General features: G+C 33.5%; 1 protein-coding gene across 1 annotated transcript; it reads left to right on the forward strand.

Moving 5' to 3' along the window:
• The first annotated feature begins 13961 nt into the window (after positions 1-13961).
• On the forward strand, positions 13962-20580 carry LOC145726350 (monocarboxylate transporter 14-like). Its single transcript, XM_081975401.1, has 8 exons — positions 13962-14115; positions 15882-16848; positions 16902-17112; positions 18958-19086; positions 19142-19363; positions 19423-19647; positions 19715-20000; positions 20055-20580. Exons 2-8 carry the CDS (start codon positions 16151-16153, stop codon positions 20333-20335), a joined length of 2052 nt encoding a protein of 683 aa, XP_081831527.1. The 5' UTR covers positions 13962-14115; positions 15882-16150; the 3' UTR covers positions 20336-20580.
• The last annotated feature ends 1594 nt before the right edge of the window (positions 20581-22174 follow it).

Below are 22174 nucleotides of genomic sequence, written 5' to 3' on the forward strand. Positions count from 1 at the left end.
GTATGCATTGTTGTTCCTTGTTGTTTTTATACTGGCAGGGCAGGTAGCAGGTAAAGTGACATATTTTGACTGCATCACGACCCGACATCTTTTGAACGTCAAAAGGGCATTTTATGATTGTTTGGAATACTGTTTGGCTTCAAATGGAGGTCACTTTGAACAATTCAGTTATAAAAATACTTCTTTTGTTCTTAACTTTCTTGATATAAAGTTAATGATCACCCTGATTTACTTTCTACGCCAAATTTTACCTGCTACCTGCCGTGCCAGTATCAAAAACAACAAAGAACAACAATGCATACAGGGAGTAAGAAACGATAAAACCTTATCCAAAAAAGATGATTTTTTGCAAGCTTTTTAACACTTTTTAGGCCGAATTGGTAAACTTACTTAAGCTTCAGAGTACGAAACAGCCACCCGTCAAGTTTTATACTTGTAGTTCCAAAATAACATGGTCTAACATGGGCTTAAAAATTTAACACGTAAAATCCTATGTTGCGCGTTAGAAAAAACGCACTGTATAGACATTTCGAATACACTGTTTTTGCCTTTTTCGTTTTAAGTTGGTTTTTCGAATGTATTAACAGTGGTTTTTTAAACTATTAGTTTTTTGAAGTACTGATTTTTGTCAAGAATGTTATATTGTTACAGTTAATTATAATTTTCAATGTTTTCATATTGCAAGTTATTAATATGCTTTGCTTCCTTTTCGCGTGTGAAAAAGTCCGATTATAATTATGATTACTCGCTTTTCTAGTCAAAAGGGTGTCATTTCCATTTAAAATAATAAAATATAAACCAAGTACGTAAGTTCAAAACTCTTCATTTGTATTGTTACCTTATGATAAAACACTTTGTAGCTGAGGAATTCAGTAATCACTATAGTGATTTTGGGTCTTATTGCACCACTTTTTGTAATCTATACATATGTATTTCCAAACATTTTTACTATAGAACAATTTCAAGAATTTTTCTATGAAACTAAAATCGATCTATTAGTAAGCAGCGTGTAAATGTTATCTAAAATCTATCAAAATCTTCGAAATTATCTAGGTTTAATTCATATATCAGGTCGATGATAATCGATTTTTTTATATCTATAGTATCCCAACTACGTTAGGTTAATCATAGATATTTTTCAAAAAATCCTTTGTAAGGAAAATACATGGTGTTAAAAAAACTATTTTTATCTATTAATTGTTCCAAAACAGCTGGATATTTTTAAGAAACTTTTTAGACATTACTGTCCTCCATAAAAAAATATTTTTCCATAAATAAAACATTCTTTAAATTTTCCAGTGGCGCCTTTATAAACCACCAAAAATCAAATTAACAATAGCAACACCACGTATTGTCTGATTTTGATTTTCCAATGTTGATGATGATTACTAAGTGCATGAACATAAACTTTTTTACTCAAAAATAGAGAGTTAGAAAACAAAATAGAGCTATTTAGAGCTAAATAGAAGGGGGAACCAAAAATTGATTTGTATTTTATTAAAAACCAGTGGCGTACCATTTATTTCTTTAGCAAAAATTGTCAATCATTACGCCAGTGTAATTTGAGACACTTTTGTTGGGTTTATAAAATAACCTGTTGTAACAGTGGCAACATTGTACAGGTTGACAAGCAACGCCACCTAAAAATAATTGACGTTTGAATGTTCTAGAATACGTGTGTCGGTCGGTCGGTTGTATTACAATAATGTTCACCTCTCTTTTAGTATTAATACAAGTTTATTAGTTAGTTAAATAAACGTGTTTTACTGTCCAAGATCCAACCACCCCAATAGGTTATGGGCCCAGAGTGGTTTGGACAGTGAAGTAAAAGAAAAAGTGAAGCAACCCGTGTGTCGGACGTATCGATCGATAAAATAAAAAAGGCGTCAATAAAAGCTTGAGGCAGCAAAGGATCGTGAATCAACTCAACGGATCGAGAAGAGAAGTCGAGGTTAAAACTAGTTGGACCTGATTTTCTGAAGAAGAATCCATTAAGATGAGTAACGTCGATCTGGGAAATATTGCTCAAATAGCTAAATTTGAAGGCAAAAATTATCAACAGTGGAAATTCCAAGTTAAGTGCGCCCTACGAGCTAAAGGCCTGTATGGAATTGCAGATGGCAGTACCCCGAAACCAGAAGTATTTGCAGAGGGTGAATTGTGGAATAAAAAAGATGCTCAGGCAATGTGTATAATAACTGCAGCAATGGGGCTAAATCAAATTTCACTAATAGAAAACTGTGAGACCAGTAAACAAGTTTTAGACAAGTTAAACTCGATCTATGACGTAAAAACGGAGACAAATAAAATGTTGGTACACGAACAATTTTATCAGTACAAAATGCTACCCACAGATTCAATGGCTCAGCATATTTCAAAGGTTGAAAATCTAGCAATGCAAATTAAAAATTCAGGAGACCAGTTGAGTGACACTGCTGTTATTACAAAAATAATGAGCACTCTTCCACCAAAATATGGTCCATTTCGACAAGCTTGGTTGTCTATGGATGAAGCTAGACAGACTATTGAAAACTTGACCTCGAGATTACTTGATGAAGAAAGAAATTTAAGTACAAGCGAACATAATGAAGATTACGCTTTAGCTGCCACACAAATGAACAAGTTTGGCAATAGAAATTTTAGAAACACAGGGCCTCCACAAAGAAAACCGTCAACAAATGTGAAGTGTTATAATTGTGGAAAAAGGGGACATTTTGCAAAGGATTGCCGATGTCCGAAAAGGCAACAATTAGGAGGTAACACTCATAGAAGCAGCAGCGGTGGACAAAATGACAATGAACGAGAGCGCGGGACAGTTTTTCCTGGATCTGGATATAGTGGACATGAAAGTGGTCGAGCTAGACATCAAAGTGGAAGTGGTAACTCTGGCAACACTGCAAATGGAAGAGCTTTCAACATTGAAGACAGTGATGACAGTGTGCCTGAAGTTGACATTGACTGTAGTGACATTTGGATTTTAGACAGTGGCGCTAGTAGACACATGTGTCACTCGGAAAGTATGTTTACATCAGTTCGAAAAGTTCAAAACTTATTCGTAAAACTCGGCGATAATAAAGAACTTCCAGTTCAAGGAATCGGAGAAATTTTGATAGAGAAGTTTGTAAATGGGACTTGGTGTAAAGGCGTTATGACAGACGTATGGCTTGTACCCGGCTTAAGGAGAAATCTGTTTTCAGAAGGTGCAGTAACAAATAAAGGTTTTACTATTTTTAAGGACAACCAGAAGGCCGAAATTTTTGAAAGTGGCCAAGTGGTGGCTACTGCAGTACCTTACGAAAACAACCTTTATAGAGTGTTGATTCGCCTACAGAACAAAAATGCAATTACTGAGGTAAATGTAGTTTCTACAGGGACTTTAAAACAATGGCATGAAAGACTCGGACATTTAAATATCAAGTACATTAAGGAACTATTCACAAAGAATCTTGTAAGTGGAATAAGTATAACAGACATAAATGACAATTTCTTTTGTGAAAGCTGTGTATATGCCAAGCAACACAAACTTAAATTCCAAAACACTGAAAAACATGTATCAAAACCAGGTGAGTTAATTTCCAGCGATGTCTGTGGACCGATGAGTGAAGATAGTATTGGAGGATCCAAATACTATGTTCTTTTTAAAGACAATTATACAGGCTACAGGTCAGTAAATTTTATTAGACATAAAAGTGATGTAACCCAATGTTTTAAGAACTTTATTTCCTTGTGCAACACTAAATTTGGGCACAAAGCTCAAAGAGTGCGTGTAGACAATGGGCGAGAATATGTAAATGAGTCACTAAAACAGTATTTATCTAAAAGTGGTATAGTTTTAGAAACTACAGGTATTTATACACCGGAGCAAAATGGTCGCTGTGAGAGAGACAACAGGACCATAATGGAGTCTGCAAGAGCTCTGTTATTTGACAAGGATTTGCCTAAAACTTTATGGGCAGAAGCAGTAAATACTTCTGTGTATTTGCTGAACCGGACACCTACAAAGCAGTCTGAAACCACTCCTTATGAACACTGGACTGGTAAAAGGCCTAACTTACAACACACCAAAGTTTTTGGTTGTGAAGCCTATTTGTTAACACCAGGCACTTTAAGAACCAAACTGGATAAGAAAAGCGAGAGGTATGTTTTTGTAGGTTATGAAGGGGATTCAACGAATTACAGGTTGTATGATCCTGTGACACATAAAATAAAAGTTTCTCGTCATGTTATTTTTAATGAAGATAGTGAATTTAAAACCCCAAGACAAAACTGTGTTCTACTTCCAATAGAAAATAACAGATCTGACAATTTAGATGCTCAAGATGACCTTGACCCAAACTATTTTGAGGAACCTGATATACAAGGACAAAATGACACTGACAATGAACAAGTATCACCTTACAACTTAAGAGCTAGAAAAGATATACATCCACCTGAATATTTGTGTCAAAACTTTGATCTTGACTTTTCTGAGATTAATTTTACAGAAATAAGTGTTCCTTCCAGTTACCAAGAAGCCATTAGTTGTCCAAATAAGCAGGAATGGAAGGCAGCCATACAAGAAGAACTACAAGCTTTGGAAGTCAACAAAACGTGGGAGTTAGTTAATTTGCCACCAAACAGAAGTACAATTGGGACGAAATGGGTTTTCCGAGTTAAGGAAGCTGAAAATGGTCACAAACCTCGTTTTAAGGCTCGCCTATGTGCAAAAGGGTTTAGTCAAGTAAAGGGTGTAGATTTTCAGGAGACTTTTTCCCCCACGACAAGGTATGACACACGAAGAGTACTTTTAGCCCTTTCAGCACAACAGAAAATGAAAATGAGGCAGTTCGATATCAAAACTGCTTTCCTTTACGGCATACTAAGTGAAGAATTGTATATAGACTTACCTGAGGGATTAAACAATAATAAACAAAAAGTGTGCAAACTAAATAAAGCCCTTTATGGCCTAAAACAAGCTCCTCGAGTATGGAATGAGACTTTCAAGGAATTTTGTCAAAGCATTGGTTTTTATCAATGTACTTCTGACAATTGTGTCTACATTAAGACTGACAGAAAAGTTTTTCTAGCATTATATGTTGATGATGGTCTTCTACTATCTGACAGTGATGAAGAATTGGACTTAGTGCTTGTTCAGTTACAGAAGAGGTTTCAAATTACCATAATTGAAGATCCAAAGTACTTTGTGGGCTTGCAAATTGAGCGACTTAAAGATGACTCAATATTCATCCATCAGTCAAAGTACATTCATCAAATTGTTCATAAATTTGGACAAGAAGATTCAAATCCTGTCTCGGTACCTGCAGATCCTAATTCCAGTTTAAGCAAGGATCTTGGCAAACCAATAGAAAATATTCCTTATAGAGAAGCAGTAGGATCACTGATGTTTTTGGCAATTGTAAGTCGGCCAGACATTATGTATTCGATTGGACTAGTAAGTCGTTATCTGCAAAATCCCACCACAGCTCATTGGAATGCTGTTAAACGAATTTTCAAGTACTTAAAGGGCACCTTAAACATTGGCATTCACTATAAAAGTGACCCTTGTGGCATTAATCTAAGTGGCTACTGTGATTCTGATTTTGCAGGTGATATAGACACAAGACGTTCTACAACAGGCTATGTTTTCTTAATCAACAACAGTGCTGTAACATGGAAAAGCCAGAAGCAGAAGTGTGTGAGCTTGTCCACTACAGAAGCTGAGTATGTGGCAGCCTCAACAGCCTCCAGAGAAGCCATATGGTTGAAAAATCTACTAGAAGCCCTCGGTGAAAACATAATTTTGCCCGTTAATATGTACGTCGACAATCAAAGTGCTCTAAAACTTATTAAAAATCCAGTGTTTCATCCACGCACAAAACATATCGACATAAAATTTCATTTTGTTCGGGATCAATATGTTTTAGGTTTAATTAATTTTCAATATGTTTCTACCAATGATCAAACAGCAGATGGTTTCACCAAAGCATTGTCAGTAATCAAATTTAAGAGATTTGTAAGTCAGTTAGGTATTAAGTGCTTCTTAGATTTACTAAAAATTAAGTAGTATGTTACAACTGTTTATTTTACGTGGGAGTGTTGGGTTTATAAAATAACCTGTTGTAACAGTGGCAACATTGTACAGGTTGACAAGCAACGCCACCTAAAAATAATTGACGTTTGAATGTTCTAGAATACGTGTGTCGGTCGGTCGGTTGTATTACAATAATGTTCACCTCTCTTTTAGTATTAATACAAGTTTATTAGTTAGTTAAATAAACGTGTTTTACTGTCCAAGATCCAACCACCCCAATAACTTTGTATAAGTCTATTACATTTTATTTTAGCAAATCGAATCTCAGATATTTTTAAACTCGAGGTTAAGATGGATTCTTATATATAATTTAGGATATTTTTTCGTGAAATCCAGTGGAGTAGTCAGTTTTTTTCTAGCGTCGTCGGTTTTTTAATTATGATACAAACATATGTTTTAATATTTTTATTTTAAATTTAATGTCTTATAAGACCACTCTGTATTTTTATTAGGTGTGTTGTGTTATTTGATAAGTAAGTTTAAATGTTAAAACAGACGTTTCCGCTCTTCGCCATCATCATTACTTTTGATTTCTGTTATGAGCGCCATGTTAAATTTTATTTACATGTGTGAACTGAGCTACTTTATTTGATTGCGATGTTGCATAATATTATGTTATGGTTCCGTCTCGCAAGTTAGCTAAAATAATAAAAAATGCTTTTTTGCAAGGAGTGTTACATTAGACACCACGTGATCTCATTACCATTTGCAAAGGAACGATCATGTGACAAACTGTCAATTGAAATCATGCAGTGCACTTGGACCAGCCAAACAATTACCCACGTGACATTCTTTCCATTGACAAACAGAATGACCATGTTATGGTTGAGTGGTACCTTACCTCTTGACAATATCTCAGTTTACCACCAGTTAAAAAATTTACAGTGTTCCAGTGAATCCATGAACTAGACGATTGTTCTGCTCGTCTAGCTCATGGATTCTAGCGCCATCGATTAAAAGGAACAGGAACAGAAAATTGGGTTCTCAAAAGTGCCAACATTCTATGTGGGGATCGCCAATAGCAAAGAGATCCTCTCCTTTGCACCACATCTGTATATATGACAGAATTATAGGTATAAAGCTTGTCAAAGAACTTAATTTTAGCTCCCCTTCCTGACATCAGCTGACAGTCAAGTCAAATACCCATCAGAGTATCCTGACGGGTCCTACTTGTCGACGATATTTCAAAGAGGAAGGAAATTTAATTAGGTGTCCAGTGTTCTCCCACGGACCACCTTTTTGAAATAACTCTTTCAAATAACTCCAAAATCAGACAGCCAGTATACTTATATGTATAATACTACATATTTCAAGACTTTCGTATCTAAGATTTCATGAATTTTAAGTGGTTATACTTCAATTTCCTCTTATCGAACAAACATTATCATATTTTGAACCATTGATGTTTAAGTTGAAATTGATATTTGATGGACGCGGCAGATCAATTTCAACAATACAACACGCGGTTGTTGTAATTGTAGTGTAATGTGTGTGTTTGATTCCAGGTACTGTATCCTTGTAATTTTTTTTTTACTTTGTGTATTTCCTATTTGTGTTCTGTTGTTTTCTTTTAAAATATTTATGGTTATGGAATACAGTTTAAAAAAAGTATACACAAAATAATTTATCATGCTAGAGAATGGTTTTGTTGAGTTGGTGATGCTTATACCAACATATACTAAGAGCCAATACTTTCAGTACATAATAACTTTATTCATAATAGATTAATTTAAATGGAAACCGTGAAATCAGAAGCTGCTATTGGCCAATTCTCTCATTTCTATAAAAATTATCCTAACAATAATGTTATCCGGAGGAGAAAGTACCGGTACCTAAAAAAATATGCGTCCTTTGCGTTGGTACTGGGTCGTGATGAATGAATGGAAATACAGAGCGTTCAGGCTGTACTTAAATGATAAATAATATGAATTTTTGCTATAAATAAAATTATGCTTTAGGTGAAAAGTGATTTGAGTGTTTTAGTCTTAATAAGGATCAAAATAGGCTTCACACTTTTTTCCTTTTGTGCAAAAGTGTGTTTCAAATATTTCAGTAAACAAAGAAAGACTTGTCACGCAAGAAAGTCAGATGTTAATAATACCAGAGATATTTGAGAGCAGCAGAAAGAAATTAATATATGCAATTTTCTTAAAATACATGATAAGTTTAAAATTAGTTGGATTGTTTGTAAAGGGCTGGAAAAATTCAAAAAATTGTTCCAAAAACAATACAAATGTAAAATTCAATTCTCTTTCAAAAAATGTATCAAACTAAATCATCATATTCCATGTAATTTTTTTTTTATTTTCAGTTTCTATCTATGATTTAGTTTGTATCTTAAGTACTGTATTGGCAAAAAAATTACACTTTTGAATGAAATAAACTGTTCAGCATATGTTTTTAGTTTGTCAACATTTTTCGGAAACCTGCTCTGTAATAAGCACATATCGTGTTAATCTCAAACTTACTATGTAGCATTTGAATTACATCAGTCTAATTATAATAACTAAACAATCAAGACGTAATAACCACTCGTGTTATAATCCTTAAACCAATAATTAGTTTCGCTAATTACACGTTTTCATTGATAAAAATTCTACGTATGGCAATTTAAAAATAAACCGCATTATTATAAATTTGTTCTTCTTTGGTTTTTAATGTTTGATTTGTTTAGTTTGTACTACCCAATTTTCTCAAAAAATTGGTATGTCACATTCAAATGTCTTGTGCTATTTAACTCGACAGATCCATACCCAGATATTTGAATTTTGAGACTTGCTCGATGATTTTGTCCTGAACTACCAGCTTACATCTTACGGGATCTTGATCATCCTACATCTTACGACATTGTGTCGTTCTTTATTAGATAGATACTTCTCATACACTTTTTCATTCGTAAATCACCTTGTAGTAATTTACGAAATTTGTTTTGTCTAACTAGAGACATTTAAGAAATACCTTTTTCAATCGTTTGAAGTGTATCCCATTTATAATTTCTCTTATCAACATTCTATATATTTGAAAAAATTTCTAAATTTAAATCACATAACTTGAATTAATTAATTAATCGATACTTCCGATATTGGCAGTACTACAAAATTGTTACGTCACAGTTCAGAATACGATTACTGGTTTTCAAGTGGATCGTAGCAAATTTTAACTTCATTCAATTATTGTTATTAATAAATGAGCTTTTAAACTTGGGCTACGGAATACTGATTTAACCTACTAAATAAGTACAAAAAATTAAATTGTGCACTAACATTAGTTTGATAATAAAAGTATGTTGGTCTAGAATATTTCTCCAAAGAGATCTTAATGATTTGTCATACAATTGTACTAACTATTAAATCAGTTTTACATTAATAAATTCTAAATATGCAACGGCGTTAGTTATGGTCGACAAAACCACCAAATTGACAACAATTTTAAGCATTTTATAGTCATACTACATTTATACATATTTTAGACACATTACACAGAGTATTTTAATCTAACAGAGTGCCTCTAACTAATGTAAAAATAAATCAGCTTTAACAGCATAAACGTGTGTAAGTAATTCTCGTGTCCATAATATAACTTTGGAACAAACCGCGTTTATGGTAAACAGTGACGTAAAATGCCTTGTTATCCAATAATATTTTTGTATTTAGATTCAGTAAAGCTGAGCCAAAGCTTTATGTAAGGTACTTAATTCAGTTAATCTAAGATAATTATGAGAATATACATGGTGGTCCAATGAAACTTTATTTCGGATATTGTTTCCTAAAGACATATGAATATCAGTTTTGGGCGTAAATTCACCGTGAGCGGTTATTTACCGGTAAGTTAAAGTAAAATTAAATGTGACAGGAAAGTTTACCAACTTTACTAGTAAATTTATGGGTCTAATTGAAATTTGCTTGAAACTTCCAGAGATTAGTTTAGCAGTTCTTTACAAACATTTTTGCTCTTTTGCAAATTTTTTGTAACTTTCACCGTTTCTGAGTTATTTAGTAAAAACTACTTTCGTGCAACAAATTTACAAATTGAAATTGAGATCTAAAATTTGAACACGGTTTAAAGGCCAGTCAGGGACAAAACCGCCTGTAAAACTCACTTGGAGTGACTGAATTATGTTTTAAGCATATTTTTGGAATCCTAATTAAATTTCCTATCTAATGACATAAATAAACACTACAAAATCAGGTAAAATCAGCGAGATAATTGGTGTCAAAGTCTCTTATAAGGTAACAGGTCGTTTGAAATCCAAAAAAGCACATTTTTGAAATCCTCATTACATTTCCTATCCAATATCCTGAAAAAACACTACAAAATTTGAACTGCCAGAAACGTAGTATGTAATTTACCGGTCAAATTTTCCTGGTAAAGTAAAATATTTTCTTTACTAGTAATTTACTCATCACTAGTTTATAATAATAATGATATTTATTTAGCCTACAAGCTACTACTATAATACATACACAGAAACCAGAATATACAAATCTTATGCCAAAACCGAACATTGCTAGTTTTTTAAAGCTACCTCTAACTTAGTTTTTTTAAATTATCGGGAAACTCATTAAATTCCTGCAATCCCTTGTTGTACAGGGTGGCCAAATTTCGTTGGTTTTACGGGGTACAGAGCAAACATAGAGAAAAAGTAAGTTAGGAGTTGCCAGCTCAATTTTTTAAGTTTAGTTTGACGGTCCAGTCCAATCAGAATTGGTTTGCCTTTATTTGTTTTGGATATACAAAATGGTTTTGGAAAGTCAGTCAGCTGACACCTAAGTTAACAAAAAAAACTGAAAACACTGTCACATGGTTTTTTTACGTAGATTCTATTAGCGTAGTCGCTTTTTATCTGTAGTTTTTAATTTCGTAGTTGTGGACGTAAATCACTATTTCTACCTGTTTTTTTTTTACCTGTATTGTTTCGAAAGGGACCTTTAGTTGGGGTGTTTTGGTATTACCATTGTTTTGTTACCTCGTATAGTCATTATTCACTGTATCCTACCCCGTAGATTGCTTTGTTTACGTTCTCGAACGTCGTAGTTCTCCTATTTCTGAGAGAGAGAAGGGCTTATGTCACGGCTTCAAGTGTAATAGAGAATGCCAAATTCATGAAAATTCCCAAACTCCCTATATGAACAGCTGGGCTCTAGGACAGATAGTTAGACTGAAGTTGTTAGTTCGAGTCATTTCAGTTTTTTTTGTGTAAAGTGGTGTTTCTTTGAGAAAAACGGTACAGTACGGTAATACATTTAATAATATATTCTACGTTAAATTTTCTATGGGAAACCATTTGTAGTTTTTCTGGGTCGCTAATAATAAAGAAAATTCGAAGAGCATTCCAAACTGACATAATTTCAAAATCACCCTGTAGTTGAGAAACGATGGCACCTGTGGAAGATACGACTGCACCATCGTTCGTTACACAAAAAAAGCGAGCACAGGTTTGCGAAATCCGCATCGCTCTATCTTTGCTAGAGATACCCCGTATAACCACCGAATTTGAGACACCCTATTATAGGCAATTATAGGTATAACAACCTTTTAACTTCCAATATCAGATAAATATGACCGAAATTTGGCAAAAGTGTCTAGAACTCTTAACTTGTCATCAAATTCTACAACTTTTTGACCATAATATAGTGCATAATAAATGTTGAACACAGTATTTGGAAATCTGCAATTTCTAGATATTTTTTGGACAGATTAAAGAGCATGTTAAAGGTTCTGGAATGCTTTAGAGACATTTGGAAACTCTTAGACGGTTCTAGAATATTTTGGAAGCTTCTACACCATTTCCAAATGTAGTTGCAATAACAATTTCTGAATTACACTTTACGATTTCTGAATTACTCTTGACATTTTCTGAATTACAATTAACTATTCTAAATTACCATTGACTCTTTCTTAATTTCAAATGACTATTCTGAATTATACTTGACTCTCTCTCTCTAATATAATTCAGAAAATATCAAGAGTAATTGCAATAAGAAAGTTTCAATTCAGTTTAATTTTTAACCTAAATTGTGTTATTTTTTTCATAACATTCATTGTATTATTAAGTAAATTAATTTATTAAAGTGCCTTGGAGTTTCAGCTTTGGTAATTTTATTCACAGATAATGTATTTCATGGAATTGCCTTTCAATGTTCTGAATTTCATTTGATGACTTCTGAATTTAAACTGATTTTTTCCGAATTGAAGCACTTAATGGTTTCTGAACTACAGTTGCCTATTTTGAATTACACTTGATGGTTTCTGAATTGCAGTTCCTTATTCTGAATTACGCATGACCTTTTCTGAACTACATTTGGAAATGGTGTAGACTAGTTGAAGAGCATTTGGAAGCCTTTAGAGCGTTCTAAAAGCTTTTGGAAGCTTCTAAACTGTTTTGAAAAACGTACTGCTGGAAGTTTGTGATTGGTCGATAAAAAGAAGCAGAGGCTCTAAAAATAAAAAGAAGAAAGCTGCTTTTTTTTGACTAATCACAAACTACCCAACGTGTTTGAATCATTTTTTTTCCTTTGATGTCGTACAGTTCGAAATCACTTAAATCTTCAGTTTCTTAAGCGATGTGTGGGACGAAATGGTCTAATTTTATGGTCTCCACAACCGTCAAAACTTACGCCATGTGATTTTAAAAAATGTGATTTAAATTTTTGTATAATTAATTTTAAAAAATTTTAAAAAATAGCGCGACTACTTTTCCCTCTGAGTTTTTCATCCATGTTAGTTTACACATATTTTTGCTATTATTTTGTTATAAAATATTGATTGAAGACCAGAAATTGAAGTAGTCTATTTGTTAAAACCTAATTCATAAGCTTCAAAATAAATTTCTAAACTTATTGATATCCACATAAATAATTAAAGAACTGTCTAAACTATTTGTCTGAACTATTGGAGAAACTACAATTTTGATATAATAATTGTTAATGCAGAAATATAATCATAATCACCTTACTAACGCATTAATTCATCTCGTAGTTAATGTTGTTCATGTAAATTTACTGATTGTAATACCAAGATTGTTTGATAATGTAAAAATTTTGATGGTCAATTACTGGTACAGGGACTCTTTTATTGCAATCCTGGATTCCGCCATATTAAGATGATCTGGGACTTTTTGGAGGTTTGCACGCCGTACATATGACGACTAAAAAACTTTTTAAAATGTCCAGATTTATGCCTCTTTCGCAAATGAACATAAACATTCCATATGACATACCTTTTTATGACTAGTTTAAATTACAAACAAATAGGTACTTTTACTATAGTTTTCTTATTTGTTTACATGTTTCCTATTACGTTAATCTTCATTGTCAAAGAGGCATTAGAGGGTCATATTCAAGATGACGTGCACTAGGTGCACCCATACTCATATTGAATACCATTTATCTATTTTGCTTTATCTCACATTCGGTGTTTATCAACATTTCCGGCTTATTTAAGGCGTAGGTTGTGAAATTGTATGCAATACTAATCCATATTAACTTTGTCTAATTTTCGACGTTTTTGCAAAAAATTGGTTTAATTTAAACTAAAAGATGAAAGAATTTGTAGCTTTTTTACTAACAATTCCACGTTTACATCTGCCATGCTAATTACAGTGTGTTGTTATTACAGTTACTGTGTTCTGGGTGGAACAATACATTTTCATTTGAATAACTATCAAAACTCTTATCAATATCAATTATTTGCAAATATCTTTATCATCAAGTACATTATAACGGAAAAAACTACAAAACAGGATTACTATGTTATTGGAATTACAAATTGCAGTTTGAAGGGACAAACTGGGATTTCGATAAACGGAATCCTTAACTCATCAATTATAAACGAACGGGATAATCCTAGTCATAAAATTGTTTGAAATATTTCGTTAACCAACACGCTAAATACAGGATAATAGTAGTAGATCGACAATATAAAAGCGTTGAGAATGCTGCTTTCAATTTAGTCCATTAGCGTGCTGACTAAAGTACTGATATCAATTTTTTCGCACTTAAATTTTAATTGTGGGAACCGCGTGTTGATCTAACCGACATAACCCCGTAAGTTTGTTCTCCTTTTAGTTTATTTGTTTATTAGGCTCAATCATTTTTTTATCAGTAATTTTGACCATTTTAACTTAGATTTTGTGCTTTATGCAAGCTTCATTATTATTGTGATTAAACAATGGAAAGTTTTTGTCAATTTATTTATAGCCGCCAAATGAATTCCCCGCATCATCGATAATCAAATTAATTAAGTTTTCATTAAAGCGATTAATGCTACAGTAAGCTCCAAACATATTTTAGGCTAGATGACGCCATCAATAATATATGGTGTGTCTGTGTTACGTAATTTAATTTGCTAATTATGTTTACGCTATTATTACAAAAGTAAAGTTTAAATGGAATTATTTCGTGCTTAAACATATTTATCTAATCTGTATTATATGAGGAAATACATACAATATTCAGAGTGTAGGTAATATTGACTATATTAAATTCATAACATACAACCAGTTTCCAATTCAATTTTTGTTTGATTACCTTTGGCTTTCTAGTGCAAGTGTTCCAAGAAATTGTTGTAATAACTGAAATAAATACAGAAGTAATATCAGACCAAACTACGAAGTATTATGTATGAAATAACTATTTATGTATTCAGGTGTCTTTATGTAAGAAACACATTTTTGTAACTAAATCAATCCAAATAAGTATAGTCTGCCTCAATATACAGAGTGTTACTATATAAAAGTATATACTTTATAAAACTGCGTATCTCTTACCAATCTCGAGATATTTGCTTAGTTATAATTTTTGGCGCATATCTTACGCATGCGTTTTATATTCTCTTAATACTTGTAATAATGTAATTAAACGGCTTTTTGTCGTTTTTACAAGAAAAATAGACATTTTAAGAAAATATGTTAATCTTGCGCAACTTAACTTGAAAAATAATCAAACATTACCAAACTTTTTGTTTATTCAGGTAAAGATTTTTATTTGTTTATTGCCCTTATAAGATAGACAGCAAATGTGCTCAAATATAGAAAGCTATTTTTATATTCTGTTACTTAGTTTAGATAATTTTTGTTCCTGATCAATTTCCTTCTAAATATTGTCGTTTTCGAGATATTGTCTAGTGAACATTGGAACTTTTAATACTGGAAAGATAGTCTTATCTTTTACTTTTTTGAGATCTGTGTTGGTCTTTTAAACGTCCGAAAAACTTCAAATTTTGAGTATATTTTTCTAATAAAATTTTTGGGTCAAACATTTTCCTTAAAGCATTTTTACTTTCTAAATACAACGGACCGCTTATCTTAGGTGAGAACTTGGTACATACTAATGTATTGACAATTGTCAGAAACTGTTTGACAATGCCAAAAGCTATCTGACAGTTGTTAGAAACTGATCTGATAATTGCCAAGAAAATTTGACAACAATATCTCTAGATCTTGACTTGTTCTTTCAGTTTGGTTATTGTCTAATTTAGCTGTCTACAAGATAGCAGTAATAGTGGTTGATTGCAGTATTAAGTTCCTTTAGTAAAACTATGTTTAAATTATGTAGCAATGCTATAGCGACAAAGTTGACATATACACTATGTTCCCTAAATCATTATTCCAATCCTTTCTTCTTAAGGATTAAAAGAACATAAATATTTAGTTGGCGACTTTGACACTATTGCATTACTACGTAACTTGTTGACCACTAAAAACCTATTGGAACTAATTCTGTAATTTAAAAGTTCAATCTGTTTTATGGAGAGGCTTACCTTCCTTTGTCTTCTTTGACTGGCATTACAAATGACTTTTTTTCTGTTCCAGACTGTTGGATAACCATACAATGCACTTACCAGTCCGCTACCCAGCTTAAGTCAACGTAAAGTAAACCATAGTCAAAAAGACAAACGTCTGCATATACAGTCCGTATGAAAGGTCCTAAAGCAAAGCACATTTTCTGCTCCGTACCGAATAAAACGCTCAGCCGTGATCCGAGAATAAACTTACAAGGCTGGTCCAAACGTTGGATGCACATAACCAAAAACTTTATTACGACTATTCCAATTAATTGATCTAAAATTAAAAAAGGAAGGATGGACTCCACCAATAATAAAGAACTTGTAACATACAAACCCAAGTCAGGCGGTCACGTTATTCATATGGAAGTTCAACCAAAACATGCGGTTGATGATGAAGAGGATAAGCCTAACATTCCGGATGGAGGCTGGGGATGGGTAGTGGTTGTGGCCACTTTTGTGCTATGCGCCATAGCAGATGGTGTGACTTTCTCTTTTGGAATGCTCTATCCAGGGTTTGTTAAAGAGTTTGAGGCTTCTAACAGTGCCACTTCTGTGATTGGGAGTCTTTTCATGGCTGTTCCTCTGCTGACTGGTCCAATAATGAGTGCCCTTGTAGATAAATTTGGTTGTAGGTCCATGACCATTGTGGGAGGGTTGATATCAGCTTTGGGATTCATATTGAGCTCCAAATGTTACTCTTTGACGTACATGTATTTGACTTTTGGAGTTATAACTGGATTAGGACTTGGTCTGATTTACGTTACTGTAGTAGTGTGCGTTGCGTTCTGGTTTGACAAGTACAGAACTTTGGCAGTGGGTGTGGCATCCTCTGGTATCGGACTGGGAACTTTCCTGTTTTCGCCTTTTACCACTTACCTGATAAACGAATTAGGGTGGAGAGGGACTACGTTAATATTAGGAGGATTTTTCTTGAACATGTGCGTTTGTGGCTGTTTGATGATCGATCCTGATTGGATTGTCGAACAAAATAAGTAAGTCACAGCTACATTAATGATATATTTGTTTATTGACAGCTATTTTTCAGTCCAAAGTCTAAGGCAAAACTCAATAGTAAAACCAGTCTGGCTTCAGTCGACGTGGAAGCATTGAAAGTACTTCTAACTAGCGATAAGGATGTCCTAGCGTTGGTACACGAATTGGACACATCAGCAGGACAGACAGAAGAGGCTATTAAACTGAAAAATTACTTTAAATCAACTATGAACCTTCCTACTTTTATTAGACAGCGAGAGAAGGTGAGTGGTTTAGCAGTATTTTAAAAAAGTTGATTTGACAGTTTTACAAAGGTTTAACTATAGATTAGACTTTTTTGTTCACAAAAGAGGGATATTTATTTTGTTTTTTCCTGGTGTAATATAAACCAATAAATTCTTCAAGTTTCTTATCTCCAATAATTAAATTAGTATCGTATGCATACAATGTGTTGGATAGAGGTGCTTAACATAATGAATATTAGGGATCCTACTACTCTCCCTTTATCTATCCCCATATAAATTAGCAAAACCTTTGACGTACCATTCTTGCCTTTAACACAATTATGCTTCTGTTACATAAATATGATCTTATCCCACTTATTCAATAAACACTGGATGATGTAAAAACAAGGTATCTTTAGCAATTTAAGCCGTACAAATGCAACCCGACAATTGTTCCTGTATTCTCAAGAGACGTGTTGATAGAATGTGACAAAGCAGCTGACAATGGCGGGTTTCCATCATATTCTACAGACCTTTCTCTTGATAACTCCCTTCCCTGGTAACAAGAATACCCACACTGACAGCTCTTCTCTGCAAAGAGAACACTCCTCGTAGAATGTTCTCATTTAAAGTTACGGTTCTTGAGTAAAAAAGCGCTAAATAAACCTTTCTGAGCATCTACTCATTATCTACAGGACTCCTCAATGTAGACAATAAGACTGTGACCCTCCAAAACCCCCCACACAAACTGTTCACCTGTCCATCTCAGAGCAAGAGAAACCCAATCCTAATAGGATTTCCTCAAAAGTCCCCGGAAAACACAATAAATATGAAATCATCTGTCCTGTGTTAGTATTGAGTAGAAGTCTAGCATTATCACAAATCCAGGACTCCGCAGAAAGTTTATTGATTAATTTTTTCATCTCTTGATTGTGATAGTTGTATCGTCCGCGTAAAGATTATATTGTTCAGGGCATTGCGTATTGAGTGGATCATTGATATAGATCAGGAACAGCACAAGGTCCAATACAGGTACCAGCACAAGATACAAGCAACTCAGTATCTGCCTACTGAGAAAAAACTGTACTACAAATGTTTCTTCTTCTTCAAGTGCCATCTCTCAGAAGATTAACCATCACCATCGCTATTTTCAATTTTGATGCTGCAGCTGTAAAAAACCTAAAGAAACTACATTTGTACCATTTTCTCAGGTCATCAACCAGAAAATACATCTTCTTCTGCTGTTTCTTTTTTCCTGTATTTTTTCACTGCACAAAATTCTTCAACAATACATATTTCTCTCCTCTCATCACGTGGCCCAGATATTTCTGCTTCTTTATTTTGATTGTGATCATGTTCAATTTTTCCTTTTCCTTCCTCTACCTCCTCATTTGTTAACTTGTTCTTGAGATCCTTTTATACGATCACTTGTCAAATGCTTCCTTGCTATATAGCAACACCGAGAAAGCACTTCAAGATTCTCACTCTAACTTGTAAGTTAAGATTTCTATTGCATCACACCTTTCTCGTTCTAGAATGTTTTAGGAAATCACAGAGTTGAATGAGATCAAGTTTGATTTCAGTTCATTTTTATTTTACTGGAAATTGCTTTATGTTAATATTGAATGATATTGTAAGAACAACAACTAGAGTATACTCACCTGGCAGAGTTTTTTAACTTCTCGTATTTTTGAGTATATACTTCAATACATTTTTTTGTGGAGAAGTATTTTTTGATTAGAGTCTATAAAGCAAACCACCATTAACTGTATTAGATTAATCTGCTATGAAAATACATAATACATATACTCATGTGGAAGACTACTTGGATAAGTAAAAAATAAACACTGGTAATACTTACAATCTTTGTTGGTCTTCTTGCAGATCCCAGTAGAAGTCCTAGAACTCTTAAGCACAAACAAAGAAGTAAACAAAGTCATTTTAAGCCACTACCCCAGTTTAATACTAACTAAAAGCAAATCCATCACTAATGTCGCTAATGGAAAAGAATTGGTAAGTGCTTCTCACAAAATAAAATAAACAAATTATCTCCAAACTAAAATTACAGGATAAATGGCCAAAACATCAGGAAGCAGCCGTGCAAGAACCGCTAATTCGGCCTCGAAAAAATTCAACCCACGAACAATACTTTAAAAACCTTAAAGTGGACAAACACTCTTTACTTCACAGAGGAGCATTGTTCAACACAAGCAAGTACAGATTCAAAGCTTCCAGTTGCCCTAACATATACAGGGTGTCTATGGTGCCTCCTCGCACTGAAAAGGAAGAGGTATGGTTTGAGCTGAAGAGATGAAGCCAGTTTATGCAAAAAATGGTCTAATGTTTTAGAAATGGTACAATGAATATGTTGATCTAGTCAAAGACATGTTTGATTACTCGTTGTTCACGGAACTACATTTTATTTTGCTGTCATTGTCTACTATAACGTTGTTCACTTGGTTTATTGTCCCGTACTTTTATTTAGCGGATATGATGGTTAAATCAGAACTGTACACTGATGCTCAAGCTTCTTTCACCATAGGAAATATTGGAATTTCAAATACCATAGGAATGGTATGTTCTTTGCTTAATTATTTAGCAAAATTTGTGATAAATAATGTGGTTTCTGTAATGTTTTTAGATCATTTTGGGATGGGCAGGTGATCAATCATGGATGAATATCATAAAAGCTTACGCAGCATGTCTAATCCTTTGCGGAGCATCAATAGCAGGACAAATGTGGTTCCTTGACAATATGATTCTACTGCAAATCTGCTCCTCTTTATTTGGCATTGGTTTGTCAGGCCATTTCGCTTTTACACCTGGTATTGTAATGGAATTGGTACCAATGGATCGTTTCACAATTGCTTACGGACTGCAACTGTTGTGTTGTGGGATTGGCACACTTGTTGGCCCTCCCTATGCTGGTAAGTTGGATAAAACAACAATTTCACGTTACTCCAACAATCATTGGTTTTCAGGTTTATTAATTGACATCACCAGAAAATTTGAACAATCGTTTTATCAAGCCGCCATTTGGATTGTTTTGTCTGGACTGTTTCTTTGGATAATTCCTTACGTGAAAAATAGAAAGGTGATCGGCAAAGGACCAGTGGAGAAAATAGATGAGAACTCTAAAAATAGATGGGTACAGTTCTTGGTGCTAGTAGCAGCGATGATTGTAAGCTTTGTAGTGGTATTCTACCTCAGTGGTCAAGCTATTCAAATTTACTTAAGAAATTCAGAATCCGTCTCAGAATAAAAGTATTGTGTTAGGTTGAAGATGATTTCAGTTTAAATGTATTAATAGTTACTCTAGCTAGTTTTTAGAAAAGTAGATATAACCGACAGTTTTAGTGAGTGTGACACTTAAATTTGTAAAAAATCGTCGAATTTGTGTTAGTTAAATAAATATAGTGTATTATGTCTATAGTACCAACCACCAAACATAACATTATTGTATTACATTACAACTCGTTTCTCTGAAAAATAAAAAAATGCACAGTTTTACGGTGGGCCTTAAACCAACTGACATAATCCTGGAGAAAATGGTTTTTGTTTCTTTTGCTTTATCAATGTATTAGATGAAGATCATTGGAGAATGCATTGCACATACGCTTTTAATTAAATACCAATTCATCTTGAACATCATATCATCATAGGAAACACATCAAGTAATGTTGCCTATGACATAACATATTTAGTTGGCTTAAGGCTTTATAATATTCTTCGATTATATTTACTATCTAGTCACTTTCGTATTTTACTTCGCCGTCTTTGTTCTTGATTTGTTAAAAATGCGTGCTTGTCCATTTTTATCAAGTGATTTCAGCACTCCCATATTTTTATTGTTTTCTATTACGGACTCACGTTCACTATAGTTAGGGTCACTTGTGTGTTTCTTCTTATATTCATGAGGTCTCTTGTTTCTTTTTTAATCTTCAGATCGGTTTTGTCGCTGTCTGCATGCTGTTTCTTATTTTTTGTTCCAATTCATCCAGGTTCATTTCGATCATCTGGGCAATAGAAGAGAGTTTGCTTTTAATGTTCCTTTGATAGGTGTCGACATTTTGTTGAAGCTCCAGAATTGTTGGAAACCTTTTTTGATGGCTTAGTTAGTTTAGTTAGTCTTCCTTTCCGTTCCAAGGTTAATTTTGATTTTTGCCCTTACCAGTCTGTGGTCACTGCCTGTATTGAATCTATTTAATGCTGAAACATCGGTTATTTCTTTAGCGTTTTTAATCTTATTTTTCTCTCTTATCTTCTTATTTATTTAAAATAATGAAAGCATAATTTGATTATGCTGTTAGATGAAAATTAAGGAAGTTAGCTATTGAGCAAAATAACAATCACCCTTTACAATCAAATAACATTGTAAATACGAAATCAAAAATAGAATAAAATAACAGTAATCGACACGTAAATGTTTGTAATGTCACTTTTGCTTTTTTACATTCAAAACGTTTGTGTTGCGATTACATTTATTACGTCATCCTATTTTTCTTTAATTTTCCGTATACACTAACTGTACTCTGGTATTGTCTAGAAGCACAACCAGAGTACAACCACAGGTGTAAACCAAAAAAACCGTAACATAACATGTGTAACTTTTACAATCCGCATCATAATTTCAAACCGATAAAAGTGATGAAAACGAAAGCTGGTGCTGCCTTTGATCAATGGAAAATTCCACTAACAGTGGCGGGACATAAGTTCCATATTGTAAAGGCAAAAAGTCAATTTTATTAGAAATATACAGTGCAGTACAAAACAGAAGAATTTCAGTTCACTGTACGAGAAGAACTAAAATGTTTTACAAAACTAAAAATCTATTATTATAACCGCAAATAGTCGTAATTTCCTTGATCGTAAAAAGATCCACAAATTGTTTATTTTCGTATTGTTATGCTAATAACAATTTAACTCTAGTGAGTTTTTAGTGACCTCGTAATAAGCGCACAGTGGCGTAACAATTCAAGCCAAGATTCCCGTGACCTGAAAATGTAATATGGCAGAAAGCCACTGGATTTTGACGTCAGAGACGTCGTCATCATTTGCCAGTAGTATACTGGGTGGGACACGCGACTAAATTCCACTGGTC

This window comes from Ips typographus, linkage group LG1, assembly GCF_016097725.1.
Source record: "Ips typographus isolate SLU linkage group LG1, UJ_Ityp_2.0, whole genome shotgun sequence".
NCBI lineage: Eukaryota > Metazoa > Arthropoda > Insecta > Coleoptera > Curculionidae > Ips > Ips typographus.